The sequence below is a fragment of the Saccopteryx bilineata genome, chromosome 5, assembly GCF_036850765.1.
Source record: "Saccopteryx bilineata isolate mSacBil1 chromosome 5, mSacBil1_pri_phased_curated, whole genome shotgun sequence".
In the NCBI taxonomy this organism is placed as follows: domain Eukaryota; kingdom Metazoa; phylum Chordata; class Mammalia; order Chiroptera; family Emballonuridae; genus Saccopteryx; species Saccopteryx bilineata.
Window position 1 is genome coordinate 198,504,843 of NC_089494.1, and position 17,559 is coordinate 198,522,401.

General features: G+C 39.2%; 1 protein-coding gene across 7 annotated transcripts in view; it reads left to right on the forward strand.

The window, feature by feature from the left end:
* The window catches only part of WDFY3 (WD repeat and FYVE domain containing 3), a 281,383-nt gene that overhangs the window by 79,345 nt on the left and 184,479 nt on the right, over positions 1-17,559 (forward strand). For all 7 annotated transcript variants that reach the window (XM_066281026.1, XM_066281031.1, XM_066281029.1 and 4 more), the window contains one exon: positions 14,649-14,859. In XM_066281026.1, coding sequence (XP_066137123.1) covers positions 14,680-14,859 — 180 coding nt within the window. In that variant the 5' untranslated portion in view covers positions 14,649-14,679. The remainder of the gene's footprint in view (positions 1-14,648; positions 14,860-17,559) is intronic.

Consider the following 17,559-nt stretch of genomic DNA (forward strand, 5'->3'; position numbering starts at 1 on the left):
CCACATGCGGCCCCCTGAGGCCATTTATCCGGCCCCCAACGCACTTCCGGAAGGGGCACCTTTTTCATTGCTGGTCAGGGAGAGGAGCATAGTTCCCATTGAAATACTGGTCAGTTTGTTGATTTAAATTTACTTGTTCTTTATTTTAAATGTTGTATTTGTTCTCGTTTTGTTTTTTTACTTTAAAATAAGATATGTGCAGTGTGCATAGGGATTTGTTCATAGTTTTTTTTATAGTCCGGCCCTCCAATGGTCTGAGGGACAGTGAACTGGCCCCCTGTGTAAAAAGTTTGGGGACCCCTGGCTTTAGGCGACCCCTGTGTTTTGGTCGTTCGACCCCTGCCGATTTCCGATGGCTTTAGGCGACCCCTGTGTTTTGGTCGTTCAACCCCCGCCGGGGTCATGACCCACAGGTTGAGAACCGCTGTCATATAGTATTCCGTTGTGTAAATGTACCACAGCTTTTTTATCCATTCATCTACAGATAGGCACTTGGGCTATTTCCATATCTTGACTATTGTTAGTAATGCTGCAGTGAACATAGGGGTGCACATATTCGTTCATATTAGTGTTTTGGAATTCTTAGGATAAATTTCCAGAAGTAGGATTTCTGGGTCAAAAGGCAGTTTCTATTTATTTATTTATTTACTTATTTATTTAGTGAGAGGAAAGGAGGCAGAGGGACAGACTCCCCACATGCACCCTGACTGGGAACTTAGCAAGCCCCCTACAGGGTGATGCTCTACCCAATTGGGGCTGTTGCTCTGTTGCTCAGTGACCAAGCCATTTTTAGCACATGAGGTAGAGGCCACTGAGCCATTCTCAGCACCTAGGGGCTAACTCTTTCAAACCAATCTATCTCTGCAGGAGAGGAAGAGAGAAAGAGAGGAAGAGAGAGAGAAAAAGGGGAGAGGAAGGGTTGGAGAAACAGATGGTCGCTTCTCCTTTGTGCCCTGACTGGGAATTGAACACTTCATTCACATGTGGGGCTGCCACTCTACCATTGAGCCAACCAGCCAGGGCCTCATTTTTAATATTTTGGGATAACTCCCTACTGCTGTACCAGTCTGCATTCCCACCAACAGTGCGTGAGGGTTCCTCTTCTCTATCAACACTTGTTTGTTGATTTGTTGCTGTTAGCCATTCTGACAGGTGTGAGGTGATCTCTCATTGTGGTTTTAATTTGCATTTCTCTGATGATTAGTGAGCATCTTTTTATATGTCTGTTGGCTGTCTAGATGTCCTCTTTAGAAAAGTGTATATTAAGGTTTGCCCATTTTTTAATTGGATTGTTTATTTTTATGATGTTAAGTTTTATAAGTTCTTTATAAATTTTGAATATTATTCCCTATCAGATGTATCAGTGAATATGTTCTCCCATTCAGTGGGTTGTCTTTTCATTTTGTTGTTTCATTGCCGCACAAAAGCTTTTTAGTTTGATGTAGTCCCATTTGATTATCTTTTCTCTCATTTCCCTTGCCTGAGGAGATGGATCTGAAAAATAAATTACTGCTATGAGAAATGTCTGAGATTTTACTGCCTATGTTTTTTGTAGGATTTTTACAGTTTCATGTCTAATATTTAAGTCTTTAATTAATTTTAAGTTTATTCTTGTGTATAGTGTAAGAAGGTGCTGTAATTTCATTTTTTTGCACATATATATTTGCTCAATTTCCCCCACACCATTTATTGAATACGTTGTCTTTACCCCATTGAATATTCTTGTTTCCTTTGTCAAATATTAATTCACCATGTAGGTGTGGGTTGGTTTCTGATCAGTATCATGCTATTTTGGTTACCATGGCCTTGTAGTATAGTTTGATACCAGGAAGTATGATTTCTCCAACATTGTTCTTCTTTCTCAAGACTGCTATTGCTATTTGGGGTCTTTTGTGAAATACACCATTGGTATCTTGATAGAAATTGCATTGGATCTCTAGATTGTTCTGAGTAATATGGACATTTTAATGATGCTAATTCTTCCTATCCATGAACATAGTATGTACTTCCACTTGTTTGCATTTTCTTCAATTTCTTATTTCAATGTCTTATAATTTTCAAATGCAAAATTTTTACATCCTTGGTTAAATTTATTCTTAGCTATTTTATTTGTTCTGAAGCAGTTGTAAATGCTTTTATTTTCTTATTTTCCCTTTCTGATAATTATTGGTGTATAAAAATTCAACTGATTTCTGGATATTTATTTTGTATGCTGCTACTTTACTGAATTGATCTATTAGTTTTGGTAGCTTTTTGGTGGAATCTTTAGAGTTTGGTGAAATCTATGTAGAATATCATGTCATGTGCAAATAATGACAGTTTAATTCTTGCTTTCTAATTTGTTTCTTCTTGTCTGATTGCTGTAGCTAGGACTTCCAGTACTATATTGAATAAGAGTGGTGATAGAAGACATTTCTGTCTTGGTCCTGCTCTTAAGGGAAATGCTTATCGTTTTTGTCTATTGAGTATGATGTTGGCTGTGGGTTTGTCATATAACGCCTTTATTACATTGAGATATGTTCCCTCTATTCTCACTTTGCTGAGAGTTTTTAACAAAAATAGGTATTGGATTTTATCAGTTGTTTTTTCTGCGTCTATTAATATGATCATGTGATTTTTATCCTTCATTTTGCATATGTGATGTATCATCAACCTAGAATGCAGAGGTTGTTGGATCAAAACCTGGGGCTAGCCTGGTCAAGTCACATGTGAAAAGCAACTACCTATGAGTTGATGCTCACCACTTCTCCCCCTTACCCCACCTCTCTCTTTCTCTTCTCTCTAATCAATCAATAAATAAAAATATTTAAAACAGTAAAAAAATATTTTCTTTCTGTCTTTAACCTTTGCCATTTTAATTATGTGTCTTGGTGTGGGTCTCTTTGGGTCTGTCTTGTTTGGGACTCTCTGTGCTTCCTGGGCTTTTATGTATTTTTCCTTCACCAGGTTAGGTAGAATTTTGGTCATTATTTCTTCAAATATGTTCTAGATTCCTTACTCTCTCTCTTCTCTTTCTGATACCCTTACAACACAGATGTTATGTTTCATGTTGTGCCAAAGGTCCCTTAAACTGTCCTCATTCTTTTTTTTTTTTCTGCTCTGACTGGGTGTCTTTTTCTACCTTGTCTTTCAAATTGCTAATTTGCATTTTGCATCTCAAGTTCTTTTTGCATCTCCACCCTTTCTACCAGTCTTGATGTGACTTCTATTGTGGATCCTTGGTTATAATACTGTTCTTCATTTAGTCTTGAGTTGGTTTTTCAGCATGATTGTTGTTAAATTCAACTTCATCTAACCTACTGTTTATTCATTTCAGTGTAGTCTTTTTTTTTCTCTCCCCATGTGGCTGCCTTTTTGTGTTTGTTTCTATGAATTAAATAGATCTTCTATGATTCCCAGTCTTTGTGGGATGGCCTTATGTAGTAGGTGTTCTGTTGGGTTCAGTGGTAATTCCTTGATTATTTGAGCTCTGTGTTCCAGGAATGTCCCTTGTATGGGCTATGTGTGCCCTTTATTGTTATTGAAACTTGATTGCTGTTGGTCCATTGTGTGTAGGGTAGACCATCAGGCTGGCTGACTGTACATGTGCACAGTCAGGAAGCAGATTTGCCTCAGCTGGGTTTGGTCCCCTACAGTCTCTCCCTTTGGATATTCTGCTTGTAAAGCTTGTTAGATCCTGCTCTGATGACTGAAGCTGGCCATTGGGTGTTTTGGTTCTGGGCCTCTTGGAAGGAGGGAACCTGGTGCAGATCATTGTAAGATGCTGCCTATGATTGACCCTCAGCCACTTGTTTGGAGCTACAAGTGATGCACAGTTTGTGGCAGCTTCTGCTGGGCTTAGGAACACATGAAAAGGACCAAGGTGCACACCAAAACTACCTTTGAGCAGCACTTGGCCCAGGAGAAGGTCAGCAAAAGTCCCAGTGCACCCCATATTTGCCTTTAGCTGCCTCTGCCTCCTGGCAGCCTGTTAGGCTCTGTCACTGTCACTGAAAGAACCTTTGGTGGAGTCAGAAAAATGGAGCTCGTGGCAGCAAGGCCAGTTCTTTTTGCTTCTCCACCCTTTCTACCAGTCTTGATGTGACTTCTATTATGGATCCTTGGTTATAATACTCTTCTTCATTTAGTCTTGAGTTGGTTTTTCAGCATGATTGTTGTTAAATTTAATTGTAACTCCAGTTTGGTCCTGGTAGGGGGTGGGTGTATCATCTACCTACTCTGCCACCATCTTGGATTCTGGGATCTAATGCTTTTTTATTTTTTGTAAGTGTTACAGATATTTTTTTGCAAATTTGTATTTCTTTTTTTTGAGAGAGAGAGAGAGAGAGAGAGAGAGAAGCATCAAGCTGACTGGGTATCAAACCTGCAACCTGTACTTTGGAATAATACTCCAGCCAACCAAGCTGTCCCATCAGAGACAGGAAGAAATACATGTAGAGAGAGGAGGGGGTAGGGAAGCATTCATTTGTTGTTTCACTTAGTTCTTTCATTGGTTGCTTCTGTCTGTGCCCTGATGGGATTAAAATTGCAACTATGTCGTTTCAGAACAACACTCAAAGTGACTGAGCTAATGAGCCAGGGCCAACAATTTGTATCTTGTTTTTATTTTTTTCTGTCAATTTATCATATACAGAAGTTTTTAATTTTGATAAGGTCAGTGTTGTATGTGTGGGTCGTTTTTCTTTTTGAAGACATTCTTCCTTACCCTGAGGTCATAAAAACATTTTTTATTGTATTCTACTAAATAGTTAAATGTCTCATTTTTCAAATTAATGTGTTAATTGCTTTGATGGCAAAAACATGATGAATATAAGCTACTGAAAGCAGAGCTAGTGGGCTGGAACAGAGAGAAATTCAAGTAGGGTGGGGTTGCCTTAATAAATATTTCTTTGAACCAGTGATCAAAGTATTGCTGTGAGGATATGTTTAGATATGAACTACCCATTACTGTTTGGCGGGCAGTAAAGTCTGAGGAGGCCATTTCAGGCAGAGGGAGGACCATATTGGAAAAGCATCAAGGGTTTGAAAGTACGTGACATATTCCAGAATAGCGGCTTGAATGATACAGTATGATCATAGAAGCTGCAGAAGACAGCTTCAAAAGTAGATGCACAACAGATTTTGAGGAGCCTCTTATACCTTGAAAGGCATTTTGACTCTATATCATTGCAGGCAATGGTGTCACTTTTAAGAGAAATTATGTACTGATCTGTTTGGAATTTTAGAAAAATGAATATAGCCACACCATGGAGGGGGTAAAAGCTGGGGGTGGTTTTCCTAGTGCCTTGCGTATAGAAGACACTTATGAAATTAAATTTCAACAATGCTGTTGCTTAGAATCTATATATTTAGAATCCCCCCCCCCTAATCAGCTGCAGAGTCTGTGATGTATTCTTTTGATTATTAGTATTAAAATTTCAATCCTTTGAAGGGATTTGATGTTTAGTAATAAGTAAAAGTTTTGGGGGAAGTTTGGAAACTAAGACAAATGAGTAAGCTGGGTAATTCCATTTTGGTAAAACTTTATATATGATGACACTGAGTTTTAGATGTAATTTATAAAATGGTCTGAAAGCAGTCTTTAAAGAGGAATTTTAAAAAATGGTTTCAGCTATGTCGGTATTATGTGTACATAGTGTGTGTACATAGCCTTTTAAGATAAAAAATTTGAAGAGCTCAGTTTATCTGAATGTATAAATTTTGATAGTTTGAGAAAAATAAAAAATATAAGAATTCACAATTAAAACCTTTATTACTGTGTAATCAGTCTGTGCAGAAGACAGCATTTACTGTACCATTATTTTTGTTGTTACTGTTTTATTACTTTTTTTCATTTGTGAGTATTACTAATGTAATTCTACATGGTCTTGGCACTTGTGACTTTCTTTTCATCACTTTCAGAACACAGCATATATATTACAGCTCTTTCAGTAACGCTTGGTTGTTGATACCAGTAAGCTGACTTCCTCTCATATGTTCTTGTAATCAGTATACCGCTGACACATCAATTCCCTATAGAGGATCCTGGCTTATTACCTTTTGTTTTGTCATCATCTGCTTACCAACCAACCAAACCTAACTATTAAGTAATACTTTTATTCTTTTCTGCACCTCCTTCACGTTCCTAGTTCTTATTTTTTGAATTTATACCAGTTTTTGCTAAATATTTAAAAGTAATACATTATGGAATACTCAACACCTCCCAACAAAAAATGGTAATATTTTAATAATTGTTTACCTTTTCAGTAAAAATTTGAATTTAAAGGAAGCATAAGTAACAAAGTTATCTTCCAAGCATTCTTGTTTTAAAATAAAAAGATAAGAAATTTAGAGAAAATTCTTTCCCCTCTGTATTATTTTTAATTACCTTATCTTTGGATTGAGCTGCTTCAAATTCATTCACTAGCTAAACTTTTATTGATCATATTTTACTCATTTGTTAATTATTCTCTTATTTGCCAATTAATGTACTAGATGTTGGGGGTGGGAATTAAATAGGACATGATCTTTGCCTTTTGTGATCTTATATTATTTGTCCAGTGTTGGAAAAAGACAAACAAAATAACATTTATGTAACAATGTGAGAAATGCTTTGATAAAGATATCAATATAGGCCCTGGCCGGTTGGCTCAGCAGTAGAGTGTCGGCCTAGCGTGTGGAGGACCCGGGTTCGATTCCCGGCCAGGGCACACAGGAGAAGCGCCCATTTGCTTCTCCACCCCTCCCCCTCTCCTTCCTCTCTGTCTCTCTCTTCCCCTCCCGCAGCCAAGGCTCCATTGGAGCAAAGATGGCCTGGGCGCTAGGGATGGCTCTGTGGCCTCTGCCTCAGGTGCTAGAGTGGCTCTGGTCGCAACATGGCGATGCCCAGGATGGGCAGAGCATCGCCCCATGGTGGGTGTGCCGGGTGGATCCCAGTCGAGCGCATGCGGGAGTCTGTCTGACTGTCTCTCCCTGTTTCCAGCTTCAGAAAAAATGAAAAAAAAAAAAAAAAGATATCAATATATACAGGATTGTATGGAAACAAAGAAGGGGACAGGTCAAACTGAGAGATCAGGGATTGTTTTCTAGAAGAGGGACAATTGAGGTGAGATTTTTAAAGAGTGATGAATAGTAATCAACTAAATGTATCATAGAATTGCTGGAGGGAAGGGGCCTGAAAGGATTCAGAGTGTGTGGAGGCACAGGAATGTAGGGCAGTGCAGAAACCAGCCTGAGACAGGGTGTGGGTGGAGTGAAGTGAGGTGTGAAACGGTTAGGGCAGGATGTTGACGTGGGCCAGGTAATCAAGAGCCTTGAAATCTGTACTTTTGGCCCTGGCCAGTTGGCTCAGTGGTAGAGCATCGGCCCAGTGTGTGGAAGTCTCAGGTTCAATTCCCAGTCAGGGTCCACAGAAGTGCCAATCTGCTTCTTCACCCCTCTCCCTCTCCCTTCTCTCTCGCTTGCTCTCTCTCTCACTCCTCGCTTGCTCTCTCTTTCACTCTCTCTTCCCCTCCTGCAGCCATGGCTCGATTGGAGTGAGTTGGCCCTGGGTTCTGAGGATGGCTCCAGGGCCTTGTGCTAAGAAGAGCTCAGTTGCTGAGCAATGGAGCAACGCCCCAGATGGGCAGAGCATCACCTGGTTGGGGCTTGCCAGGTGGATCCCTGTCAGGGTGCATGCAGGTGTCTGTTTCCCCTCCTCTTACTCTGAAAAAAGAAAAAAGGGGGGAGGGGTAGAAATTGTGCTGGTTTATCCAGGAATGTATAATGGTTGGGGATGTGTATAGCCCAGGATTGCAGGGACTGTGAAGTACAGTGAGAATGTCACTGAAGAGATTAAACATGGTCTGATCTCTTCTGAAGAGTAGGCGAATTGGGAGAAGTCAAGAAGAGTAATTCCAGCAAAGACCTCAGTTTTAGAGAGCGTGAAAGATGGAATGATTGAACGTTATCTCAGTGAGATTTCTGAACTTGGCAGTTCAGAAATAGAGCAGTTCCTATTGGTGATAGGTCTAGGATTTGGCCCTGAAAGTTTTAGTCTTTCTCATACTCATCTCAGTGCTGAGGTCAGTCCCGCCTGCACTGTGCCGTCCACTGAAGATACTGATAAGTATGTGATTACAGAGCTGACTGACTTGAAGTAGAGGTTAGCAAAGATCTGTAGAATGGAAAATGTGTATTAGGCAGTCACAAATTACAGAACATTGTGCTAAAAAATCCTTTTGCAGGTCTTTTATACCAAATTTTGAGCACAGTTTGTACAAAGATACACTTTCAGAGAATGTTGGATTGTCAGTTCAACTTACACAAGTTTATTTATTCCATAATATAATTTAATTACACTATGTTAATCATATGACATAACCTAACTGCCATTTAACTGTTAGGGTAATGTATTTTGGGTCTTCCAAAACAGCAGTGGGGAGTCTAGAAGGAGGAGTGCTAGAAAAATGTCAGATGTCAGCAGTGGTTGCTCATAATTGGATATCATAACTAAGTGAAGTGTTCTTAATGAAGGTACATTGCTTTTGACTTTGGAATACACTTTCGTCCATGAAGAGAGAAAATTAAGCCCACTACAAAGATACTTTGAGAAGTTGTTTGATTCAGTGTATGTATAGCATGATGAGTTCACTCTGGGGTGGGGAAAGGTAAGGGTAGAGTGGGAATATAAATGAAATAGCTTATCCTATAATAACTCATAAATGAGACTACAATCTGATCATGACTTCTTGAAAGGCAGAAAATGATGCTTTAGTGGGTAGAAATTTTAAATTCTAGTTTGGGACTGTTGGGCAAATAAGTTTGTAAAATTTGTTTTTTGAGTTTGCTTTCTTTTATTGTTAAAAATGGTGCTGGGCAGCCATGTATGTGCTTGTCCTCAGAACAGGGCAATTGACTACAAATTGCGGATTTCATTCCTGCTTGGGAGGAGGTATTGTCTTGCTAATGTTTGCTGGAGGAGAGGTTTTCATGCCAGGAAGTTTTAAAAAAGAGAGAAAAGAAGGAGAAGCAGAAGGAAGCCATGTTTGCAGAGTGAGAGCAGAGAGCATGCAGAGTGCTGAAGAAGAAGCCAGTTTGTGCAGAGAGGAGAAGGTGTGCAGATGGGGGACCAGAGGTGAAGGGCTTTTGCGAGCTCAGCTCAGACTGGTGGGGTCTTTGACTCTAGGAGAACTGAAGAGTCTCCTGGTGTGGAACCGGAGAATGTGTCAGTGGCTTGGGAGCCCTGTGTGTTTGCTCGTTGGCTAGTGCGAGACTTTAGTAAAGGAATGGCCCACCATTTTTTGGCTCCACTGTTTCTTTACCGTCTTCCTGAATCCAATGGAAACCTGCATGTGAGTGTCCATGACGCAGCGGCCTTTGGCCTTACATCTGGCATAGTTTGCGGCAGGATTTGGATCAGATTGGTATGGAGCCACCACCACCCTTGAGGGGTGGGGTAGAAGACTGTTTATTGTTATGGTTCCCATGCCTGTCTTTTTGGGGACTGTGGGCTGGCTGATTTTTACAGCCCTGTGAGAGGAAACCGAGCGCTCTGTGCAAGAGGCTGCCCAATGCCTCAAACTGAAGAGTGGAAGGAGTTGGAATGGCCACGGGAGAAAGAGATGCAGATCCTGGAACTGGAGCGAGCACTGGAGGAGGACACATGGGTTCGTGAGCTGCAGCTTGCCCTGGAAGTTGAACGCTGGCAGAAGCAGTTGTTGGAGGGACAACTGTGGGTTCAGCTTCACGAGAGCCGGCAGCTACTGGAGCCAAAGATGGAGTTGTGCCGGTGGAGTGGCTCTGAGTCAGGGGGCAGGCGTTTCTGAAGCTGCCATCTGCAAGCTCCAGAAAAGCCCAGCAGCAAAGAGTACCTACTAAAACTCTGGTAGGTTTGCTACGATTGTGGGACTGAGGGGTGGATGGCAGCATGCTCTCTGGAGCAGAGGTGGAAATGTTGGCCATTGTTGCCACGCCCTCCTCCTTGGGGCAGTGTCTTAAGAGCTGCCAAGATGCAGGTATGAGGAGGAGGCCTGAGGCCCCCTGTGTGTGGACATATTCTTGGACTGCGACCAGAGGGGGAACCAGCTCCCATGTTTTATGGACATGCAGCTTTTGGACAATAAAACTTTTAAAAGGAGAGAAGGAAAAGGAGAAGAAGAAGGAAGCCAAGATGGCAGGGAGAGCAGAGAGAATGCAGGGTGCTGAAGAAAGAGTTTGTGCAGAGAGAGGAGGAGACGGGGAACAGAGGCGAGGGCTTTTGCGAGCTCTGCTGAGACTGGTGGGGCCTTTGATTCTAGGAAAAACCGGAGAAGATTCTCCTGGTTGTGGAAACTGAGAATGTGTCGGTGGCTTTGTGAGCCCTGAGTGAAAGGGAAGTGTTTTTCCCTGTGTGTTTGCTCATCAGCCGGTATGAGACTTTAATAAAGGAATGACCCACCATCCTCCTGCTCTGCTGTCTCTTTACCGTCTGCCCGAATCTAATGTGAACCTGCAGGTGCATGGCCACGATGACCACTGGCCATACAGGGACTGTGTCTCTAGTTCTTGTTTAGTTTATATGTTAGATTGCTGGGTTAAATACTCAGTTTGTTGGGATCCTTTCAAAGGTGTTTTTTTTTTAAGATTTAAAAAAAAAGTATTTTAGAGAGAAGAGAGAGTAGCAGGGGAGGAGCAGGAAGCATCAACTCCATGTATGCCTTGACCAGGCAAGCCCAGGGTTTCAAACCGGTGACCTCAGCGTTTCAGGTTCACACTTTATCCTCTGCGCCACCACAGGTCAGGTCATCCTCTCAAAGTTCTACCTTTATTCTTAAGAAATATAAAGAGTTTTGCCTTTATTCTTGAGAGTATAAGAAAAATAGGATCTCTCCGCCCCAGAAAGTTTAAGAAGAAATAGGAAACCTGAACATTTACTTATAATTCTTTGGTGAAATTATAAGACTTTCCTTAGTCATGTAAGCAAGCTATTTATTTTTTTCATGGAATTGAGTTACTTAGAAAATTAAGTTTTTAGCTGAGCTACTCAAAGGCATAGTTATTTGACAAATATGTTTTTTAAATTTAGGCAGTTTATTTACTTGTTTTATACCCTTCTATAATTTAAATAATGGTAAACTGTTTAAAGGATTTTGGGTGGGCTTAGTTAGTGTCTGGCATTTTCAAGCATTAACACAAGAGATTACAGTAAGATACTGCCTGGCCTCATTGCAGTAGTAATTATCTCATTACTATTTAAATAACCCCCAGATGGCAGTACAAACACTTTTTGTGTGTGAAACAAAATAGAGTTCTTATACACAATAATCTTTATAAATATTTTGAAAACCACCTAATAACATTACCCCCAAAATAATCATTCTATTTGTCCTCATTATTATATTTTGCTTATCTCTTCTATACTGCTCACAAAAATTAGGGGTATTTCAAAATGAATTTGAAGCTATAAAATATCCTCTAACTTCTGTGAGCAGTAGATATTGCTTTTGAAACCTTATTGAGCATTCAACAAGAAATAAATTTCCCCTTACATTTTTATTATTTTGTTAAGTCTCTAAAACAGTATTATAAGGGTTTTTACACTGTTTCTTTTTTTAAACTTAAATATTAATTAAAATTGTAAGTGAAAAGGATGAAATATTTTGTGATCAAGTTTGAAGGAATAAATTTAAAAATTATTGAATGCAACTAATGTGCTTGGCATTTTATAAGAAATAATGTTATTTTATGTATGCATTGCACAAAGGCTGTGAAAAAAGATTTTGAAGGTGAGAGACCCAAGGTTCAAGGGGGTTAATAGCCTTTTACCTGGCTTATCTTATCTTGTGTGGGTATGTTTGTATTGCTTTGCCTGAAAGTGCCTATTTTTTTCTAGTCTTTCACTCCCAAAGAGTATTAAAAACATGGTAGTTCTTGGTCTGAATATACTTCATTGACTTATTTATTTTTATTTTGACAAAGACAGGAAGAGAGAGAGGGGCAGACAGACAGGAAGGGAGAAAGATGGGAAGTATCAATTCTTTGTAGCGGCACCTTAATGTTGTTCATTGATTGCTTTCTCATATGTGCCTTGACTGGGGGGCTTCAGCAGATTGAGTGACCCCTTGCTCAAGCCAGTGACCTTGGGCTTCAAGCCAGCAACTTTTGGCCTCAAGTGACCATGGGGTCATGTCTCTTATGATCCCATGCTCAAGCCTGTGAGCCTGTGTTCAAGCTGGCAACCTCAGGCTTTTGAAACTGGGTCCTCTGTGTGCTAGTGCGATGTTCAACCCACTGTGCCACTGCCTGATCAGGCCTAAATATACTTTAAATATAAACATTGAAGACAAAGCAATGGTTCCAGAAGCTGATATGCTTAAGTGTTTCTTGGTACATTAGAAGAAAAGGGAATTTTTTCTGTCACTGAGATTATCTGAGTAATTTGGAAATACCTATAATTTAACTGATTGATATCTGTCCTTATATATCTGATAAGTATTAAATAATAATGGTACAATAGCTTGATTACATCTATTGTAGTTCGTGTTTATCAATATTTGATCATGTGTGTTTTCCTGGGATGAAAGCTGATTATTTAATGTATCCTCTGAAAAATCAAAAAGATTTTTTTTGCATTCTAATTGCTACATGGTGCTAAATAATAAATAATACTAAGATCACAGTTTCTCAGAATTCAGTAATTTAAAATAAGCACGTAAAATATGCAGAAGGGTACTTGACCAGAAAGAAAAGGTCTGGATTCTCATACAATTCCATCCATTGTGAAATTTTGAACCAGTTTTTCTTGTCTGGGGCCTCACTTAAATGTAGAATTAATCTTATATTTGGCCCACTTGCATAAATTGGAATAAACAGCAAAGGAGATGGTCTGAAAGAGCTTTGAAGTTCTCTAAATGTAGAGTGATGCTTGACTTTTTAAATTTTTTTAATGACATAGAGCCCTTTGAAAGCTGGGGATCCCTTAGAAAAACATTTTTATGTATTGGAAGATCATGAATTGCTACCCACACATTCTGAACAATGGCTATACGCTAAGGAAAAAGCAGAGCTTTGCATAATCTACAATGTTAGCTAGTTTACAAACATGTAATTCACTTCAAATTGTCTTTTTGTTCTGGGAATTTTTACAACTGTACATACCAGTATATGGTAGACTATTTGAATATATTTTTTTGAAATATTTTTATTTGTGTTTAGAAGACTTGCCTATTTTCCAAGAACAGCTTTGAACTGGACTACGTTTTGTCATTGGTAGCTGTGAGGTTCCCCTTGGCCCTCTGCCTGTGTGCCTAAGCCTTCTTCCCTGCGATTGGACCCCAGAGTGTATCAAGTGCTCTTTGCACAGCAGTCGCTCAACACAGACAAGCCATTGGCAGAGCTCTAAGCAGAGTGTGTCTTTCTGCTCCTCACCTGCCATGAGTCATATCACGACCTCCTCTTGCAGCCCAGCCCCAGTGCATAAGCACATACCCATAGTCAAATAGGGAATTCACTCAAAATTCTTGCGGACTCATGTTTAAGATGCTAGTTCTTATAGTTTAAAAAAATCAGTGGACAGATATTTAGTAATAAAGCTCTAGTCTTGTAGTAGTCTTTCACTTTTTAAAGAAATGGCATATTGGCTCATATAGTTATATAGCAAAATTACAAATTAATCTTCAGTTTTTTTCCTGCTTTTCTACAGATTAAAAAGCAAATTGCCTTTTTTCCAGATTCTGTATATCCATAATGTTCTCTCAACCTTCCTGATTTCTTTTGTAAGATATCCTGTTTTTGTGTCTGAAATTAGCTAATTGCTGGCACAGTTAGTGGCAGTGAAAAGGGCTGATGATGCTTTCTGAAAGCTTATTGTTATTGATTCTGGTGTGTCTTCTAAGCCAGTGGTTTGTTTATTTCTTAACTGCAGCTCCAGCCAGGGATGCATTTTACTTTATGATGCAGTACACACAAATACCTCCTTACCTAAAATAAGTTTCATGAAATAATAATTACTTCACTATATGTATTCTAATATCTTTTATTTCATTTTTAAAACACTCATCAAGACCTACTAACTGAATTAACATGGCCTAACTAAGAGTTTCAAACTACAGTTTAAAAAAGTGGTCTTCACTTACATAATTTTCACTGTTGTCTTAAGATTTGTAGGGTATATTGGGACATCATTTTATTTAATTTGCTCATTTTCAAACTACAGGAGAAAGTAAAGTTTCTAGCAGGTACCAAAATGTAATCCTTCATCTAGAAAAAATTAAGTAGAAAATTCCATGGGTATTTTTGGGGGCAATTTATTTTGGAAGTTTTGAGGTGAGGGTGAACTTTCTGTTCTTTCATTTTTTTACTTGTGCTTAGCTAGTAAGCAACGTATTAATAGTAAGCTTTGTGATTCCTTTATTTGTTGAACTTGATATGACTAACTTAGTTGCACACATTTATTACTTGTCCAGTTAGTATTTCACATTTAAAGGTTTACATTTTATGCAAATTTTGTCAGAGCTGGTAGGATGGTGAGTGCCATGATTATAATTTATCATTTAGTAAGATGTATTGAAATTAGCTTTGCCTTTCTTCTTTTTCTTAATGTTTTAGTCAGAATTTTCTATTTTTCGGGCTTTTTATGGGCTCTTCATGCTTACTTGACCTGATCAAGATAATGACATTTTGACTGTTTCTGGGTGAACATCTTTCCACAGGATTAGAAGTGTTTATCACCAACCCACCAAGATGAACATGGTGAAGAGGATTATGGGGCGGCCGAGGCAGGAGGAGTGCAGCCCGCAAGACAACGCCTTAGGCCTGATGCACCTCCGCCGTCTCTTCACTGAGCTGTGCCACCCTCCTCGGCACATGACTCAGAAGGAGCAAGAAGAGAAGCTGTACATGATGCTGCCAGTGTTTAACAGGGTAAGTCCGGGTTGCCAAGCACAGCCCTCCAGGACTGGGAGGCACTGTCAGAACCTTAGGGTTGTAATAAGTCACAGGTAGGAAAAATGATGGAATGAGTTAGTTTTTAGGAAGTTTGGAGGTTTCATGTTTTCCTTCCAGTTTGCTATAAAGTAATGTGATCTGATGTGAGACCTGGTCAAAATGAACTCTACTTAGTGCTAACAGATGAAAGAAAGACCGTAAGCATTTTGTAAAAGGCTTTTCTTAATGGTTGAGTTTGGGAGGAGGGATATATTATAAATTATGACTTGTTATTTCCATTAATTTTTGAAGTGATGGTTTATTGCACGAAATGGTGCAATTGCCCGAGTGCTTTGTGTACATTTTCTTTGTTCATTGTCAGGTTTTGTATCAGAGGTTGAAAGAAGATAGTCTGACCTGTGGTGGTGCAGTGGATAAGGCGTCGACCTGGAATGCTGAGGTTGCTGGTTCAAAACCCTGGGTTTGCCTGGTCAGGGCACATATGGGAGTTGATGCTTCCTGCTCCTCCAACTTCTCTCCCTCTCCTCCCTCCCCCTTTCCCCTCACTAAAATAAGTAAATTTAAAAAAAAATGAGTAAGAGGAGAGTTATAGCCCGAGAGAGTCCCAGTAGAGTAAATGTTTTATTGTATTTTATCAGGTTGGTTACATGTAGCAGTCTTGGTGGGAAGTTTTTAAATAAGTTTTAGCAAAGCTGTACAACTACATAGTTTGAAGTCAAGTAGTTCCACAGCCTAATAGGTGCCCTACCGCTCTATACTGCTAGTTGCTGCTGCCACTTTTAGCTCTTTCAGCTTCTAAATAACATACTTTTACTACTTGTTTCTTGATTGTTCAGCTTAAATGGCTTCCTACTGAGAAGTGTAAAAATTAGCTTTTTTTTGTTCTCCATCCCTACTGTACATGCATACATACACTCAGTAATATGGGCTACCGTCTTTTCCTTTCTGTATGGCATACAACTTATTTAAATAATATTCAGTGTTTACATTTGACTGACCATGGTATAGAGAGTATGTATAGATAGACCTTATAGTAGACTACGATCAATATTTTTCCATTCTTGAAGAACTCGTTTCCTCAAGACTTCATCCTGTAACTGTTTACATTTCTGTTTTCTCTGTATGTCTGTTTCTCTTTCTCCCCCTCCCCCCTTCTGTCTCTCAGTTTTTCCCTCTCTTGCCTTCTCCTCCTATCTGTTTCTCTTTACCTTCCTGGTTCAGTCTCTTTATCCCTTTTCTACCTGTCTCTCTCTGTGCCTTCATTGTTCTGCTCCACATTTATCTTTTGCTCCCCCCACCATCTATGACTCTCCCTCTCCCCGCCAATTCTCTCTTTTATCTCAGTTCCTGTTTCTCTCATTGTCTCTCTCTCTACCCTTTTCTTTCTCTTCTCTTTCCCCCTTCCTTGACTCTCTCTTTCCCCCCAATTATGCCTTTCTCTTTACCCTCATCTGCAACTCATCTCTCTCTCTTGTCTCATTTGGTCTCTATATTGTTTATTCTCTGTGTCTGTTAGTGTTTCTACCTGAAATTTTCTGGGCTCTCCTTTTTCTCCTTATTTTGAAGTTTTATTGAGGCATCATGATGATCTTTTTAATCTGAAAACTTGTACACTTCAATCCTGGGGAAAATATATTACAAAAATTAGAGGATATTTCAAAATGAACATGAAGTGATAAAATATCCTCTAATTTTTGTGAGCAGTATATTTTGATATATTTCTTTGTTAATCTTCCCTTTTATATGTTCCTTTTTCTGGAACTCTGTAAATAAGATGTTAACTTCTAAATTAACCTTATGTTGTATTTTATACTACTCACAAAAATTAGGGGATGTTTCAAAAATGAATATGAAGCAATAAAATATTCCCTAATATTTGTGAGAAGTATATTTCCTTGATTCCTTTCTTTTATTCTTTTAAAATTGTGTAGAATCCCCTCATCCCTTTGAAAATATTAAAAATTTTCTAAATTTCTTAAATTTCTTGCATTCTTATTTTTCCCAAATTACTTTTTTCTTTGTATATATTATTTTCTTTTATATTAGTGTGGTTTTCAGCTCTGTGGTAATAATTGTCTGTACATTCGTACTTACTTTTGTCAAATTTGTGCTATACACAGTATTATACATTGGAGTTTCTGCAATAAAAGTAATGTAATCGCCTGACCTGTGGTGACGCAGTGGATAAAGTGTTGACCTGGGAATGCTGAGGTCGCCGGTTTGAAACCCTGGTCTTCCCCGGCCAAGGCACATATGGGAGTTGATGCTTACTGCTCCTCTCCCTTCTCTCTCTCTCCCTTCTCTCTCTCTCTCTCTCTCTCTCTGTGTGTGTGTGTGTCTCTCTTTTAAAAAACTGAATAAAGTTAAAAAAAAAAGTAACGTAATCTTGTAAAGCTGAAATATAAAGAGAAGTATAAACATGTAAATCTGTTGGAGAAGAGATAAGCCCAGAAACAGATAATACAACAACAAAGATGTGGTATTCGAGACTCAGGAGGATAATATGGCACCCCTGAGCAGAGAGCTGTCTAAAAGTGGGTGGGTGTCAGGGAACAGAAGTCTCTCTTAAGAATGTGATGTGATTCTTGAGCTTTAAAAGATAAACATTAGTGAGATTGGAATGTCTGGACTAAATTTACCTAGAAGGCAATTAATGTAAGAAGTTAATGCATGAGT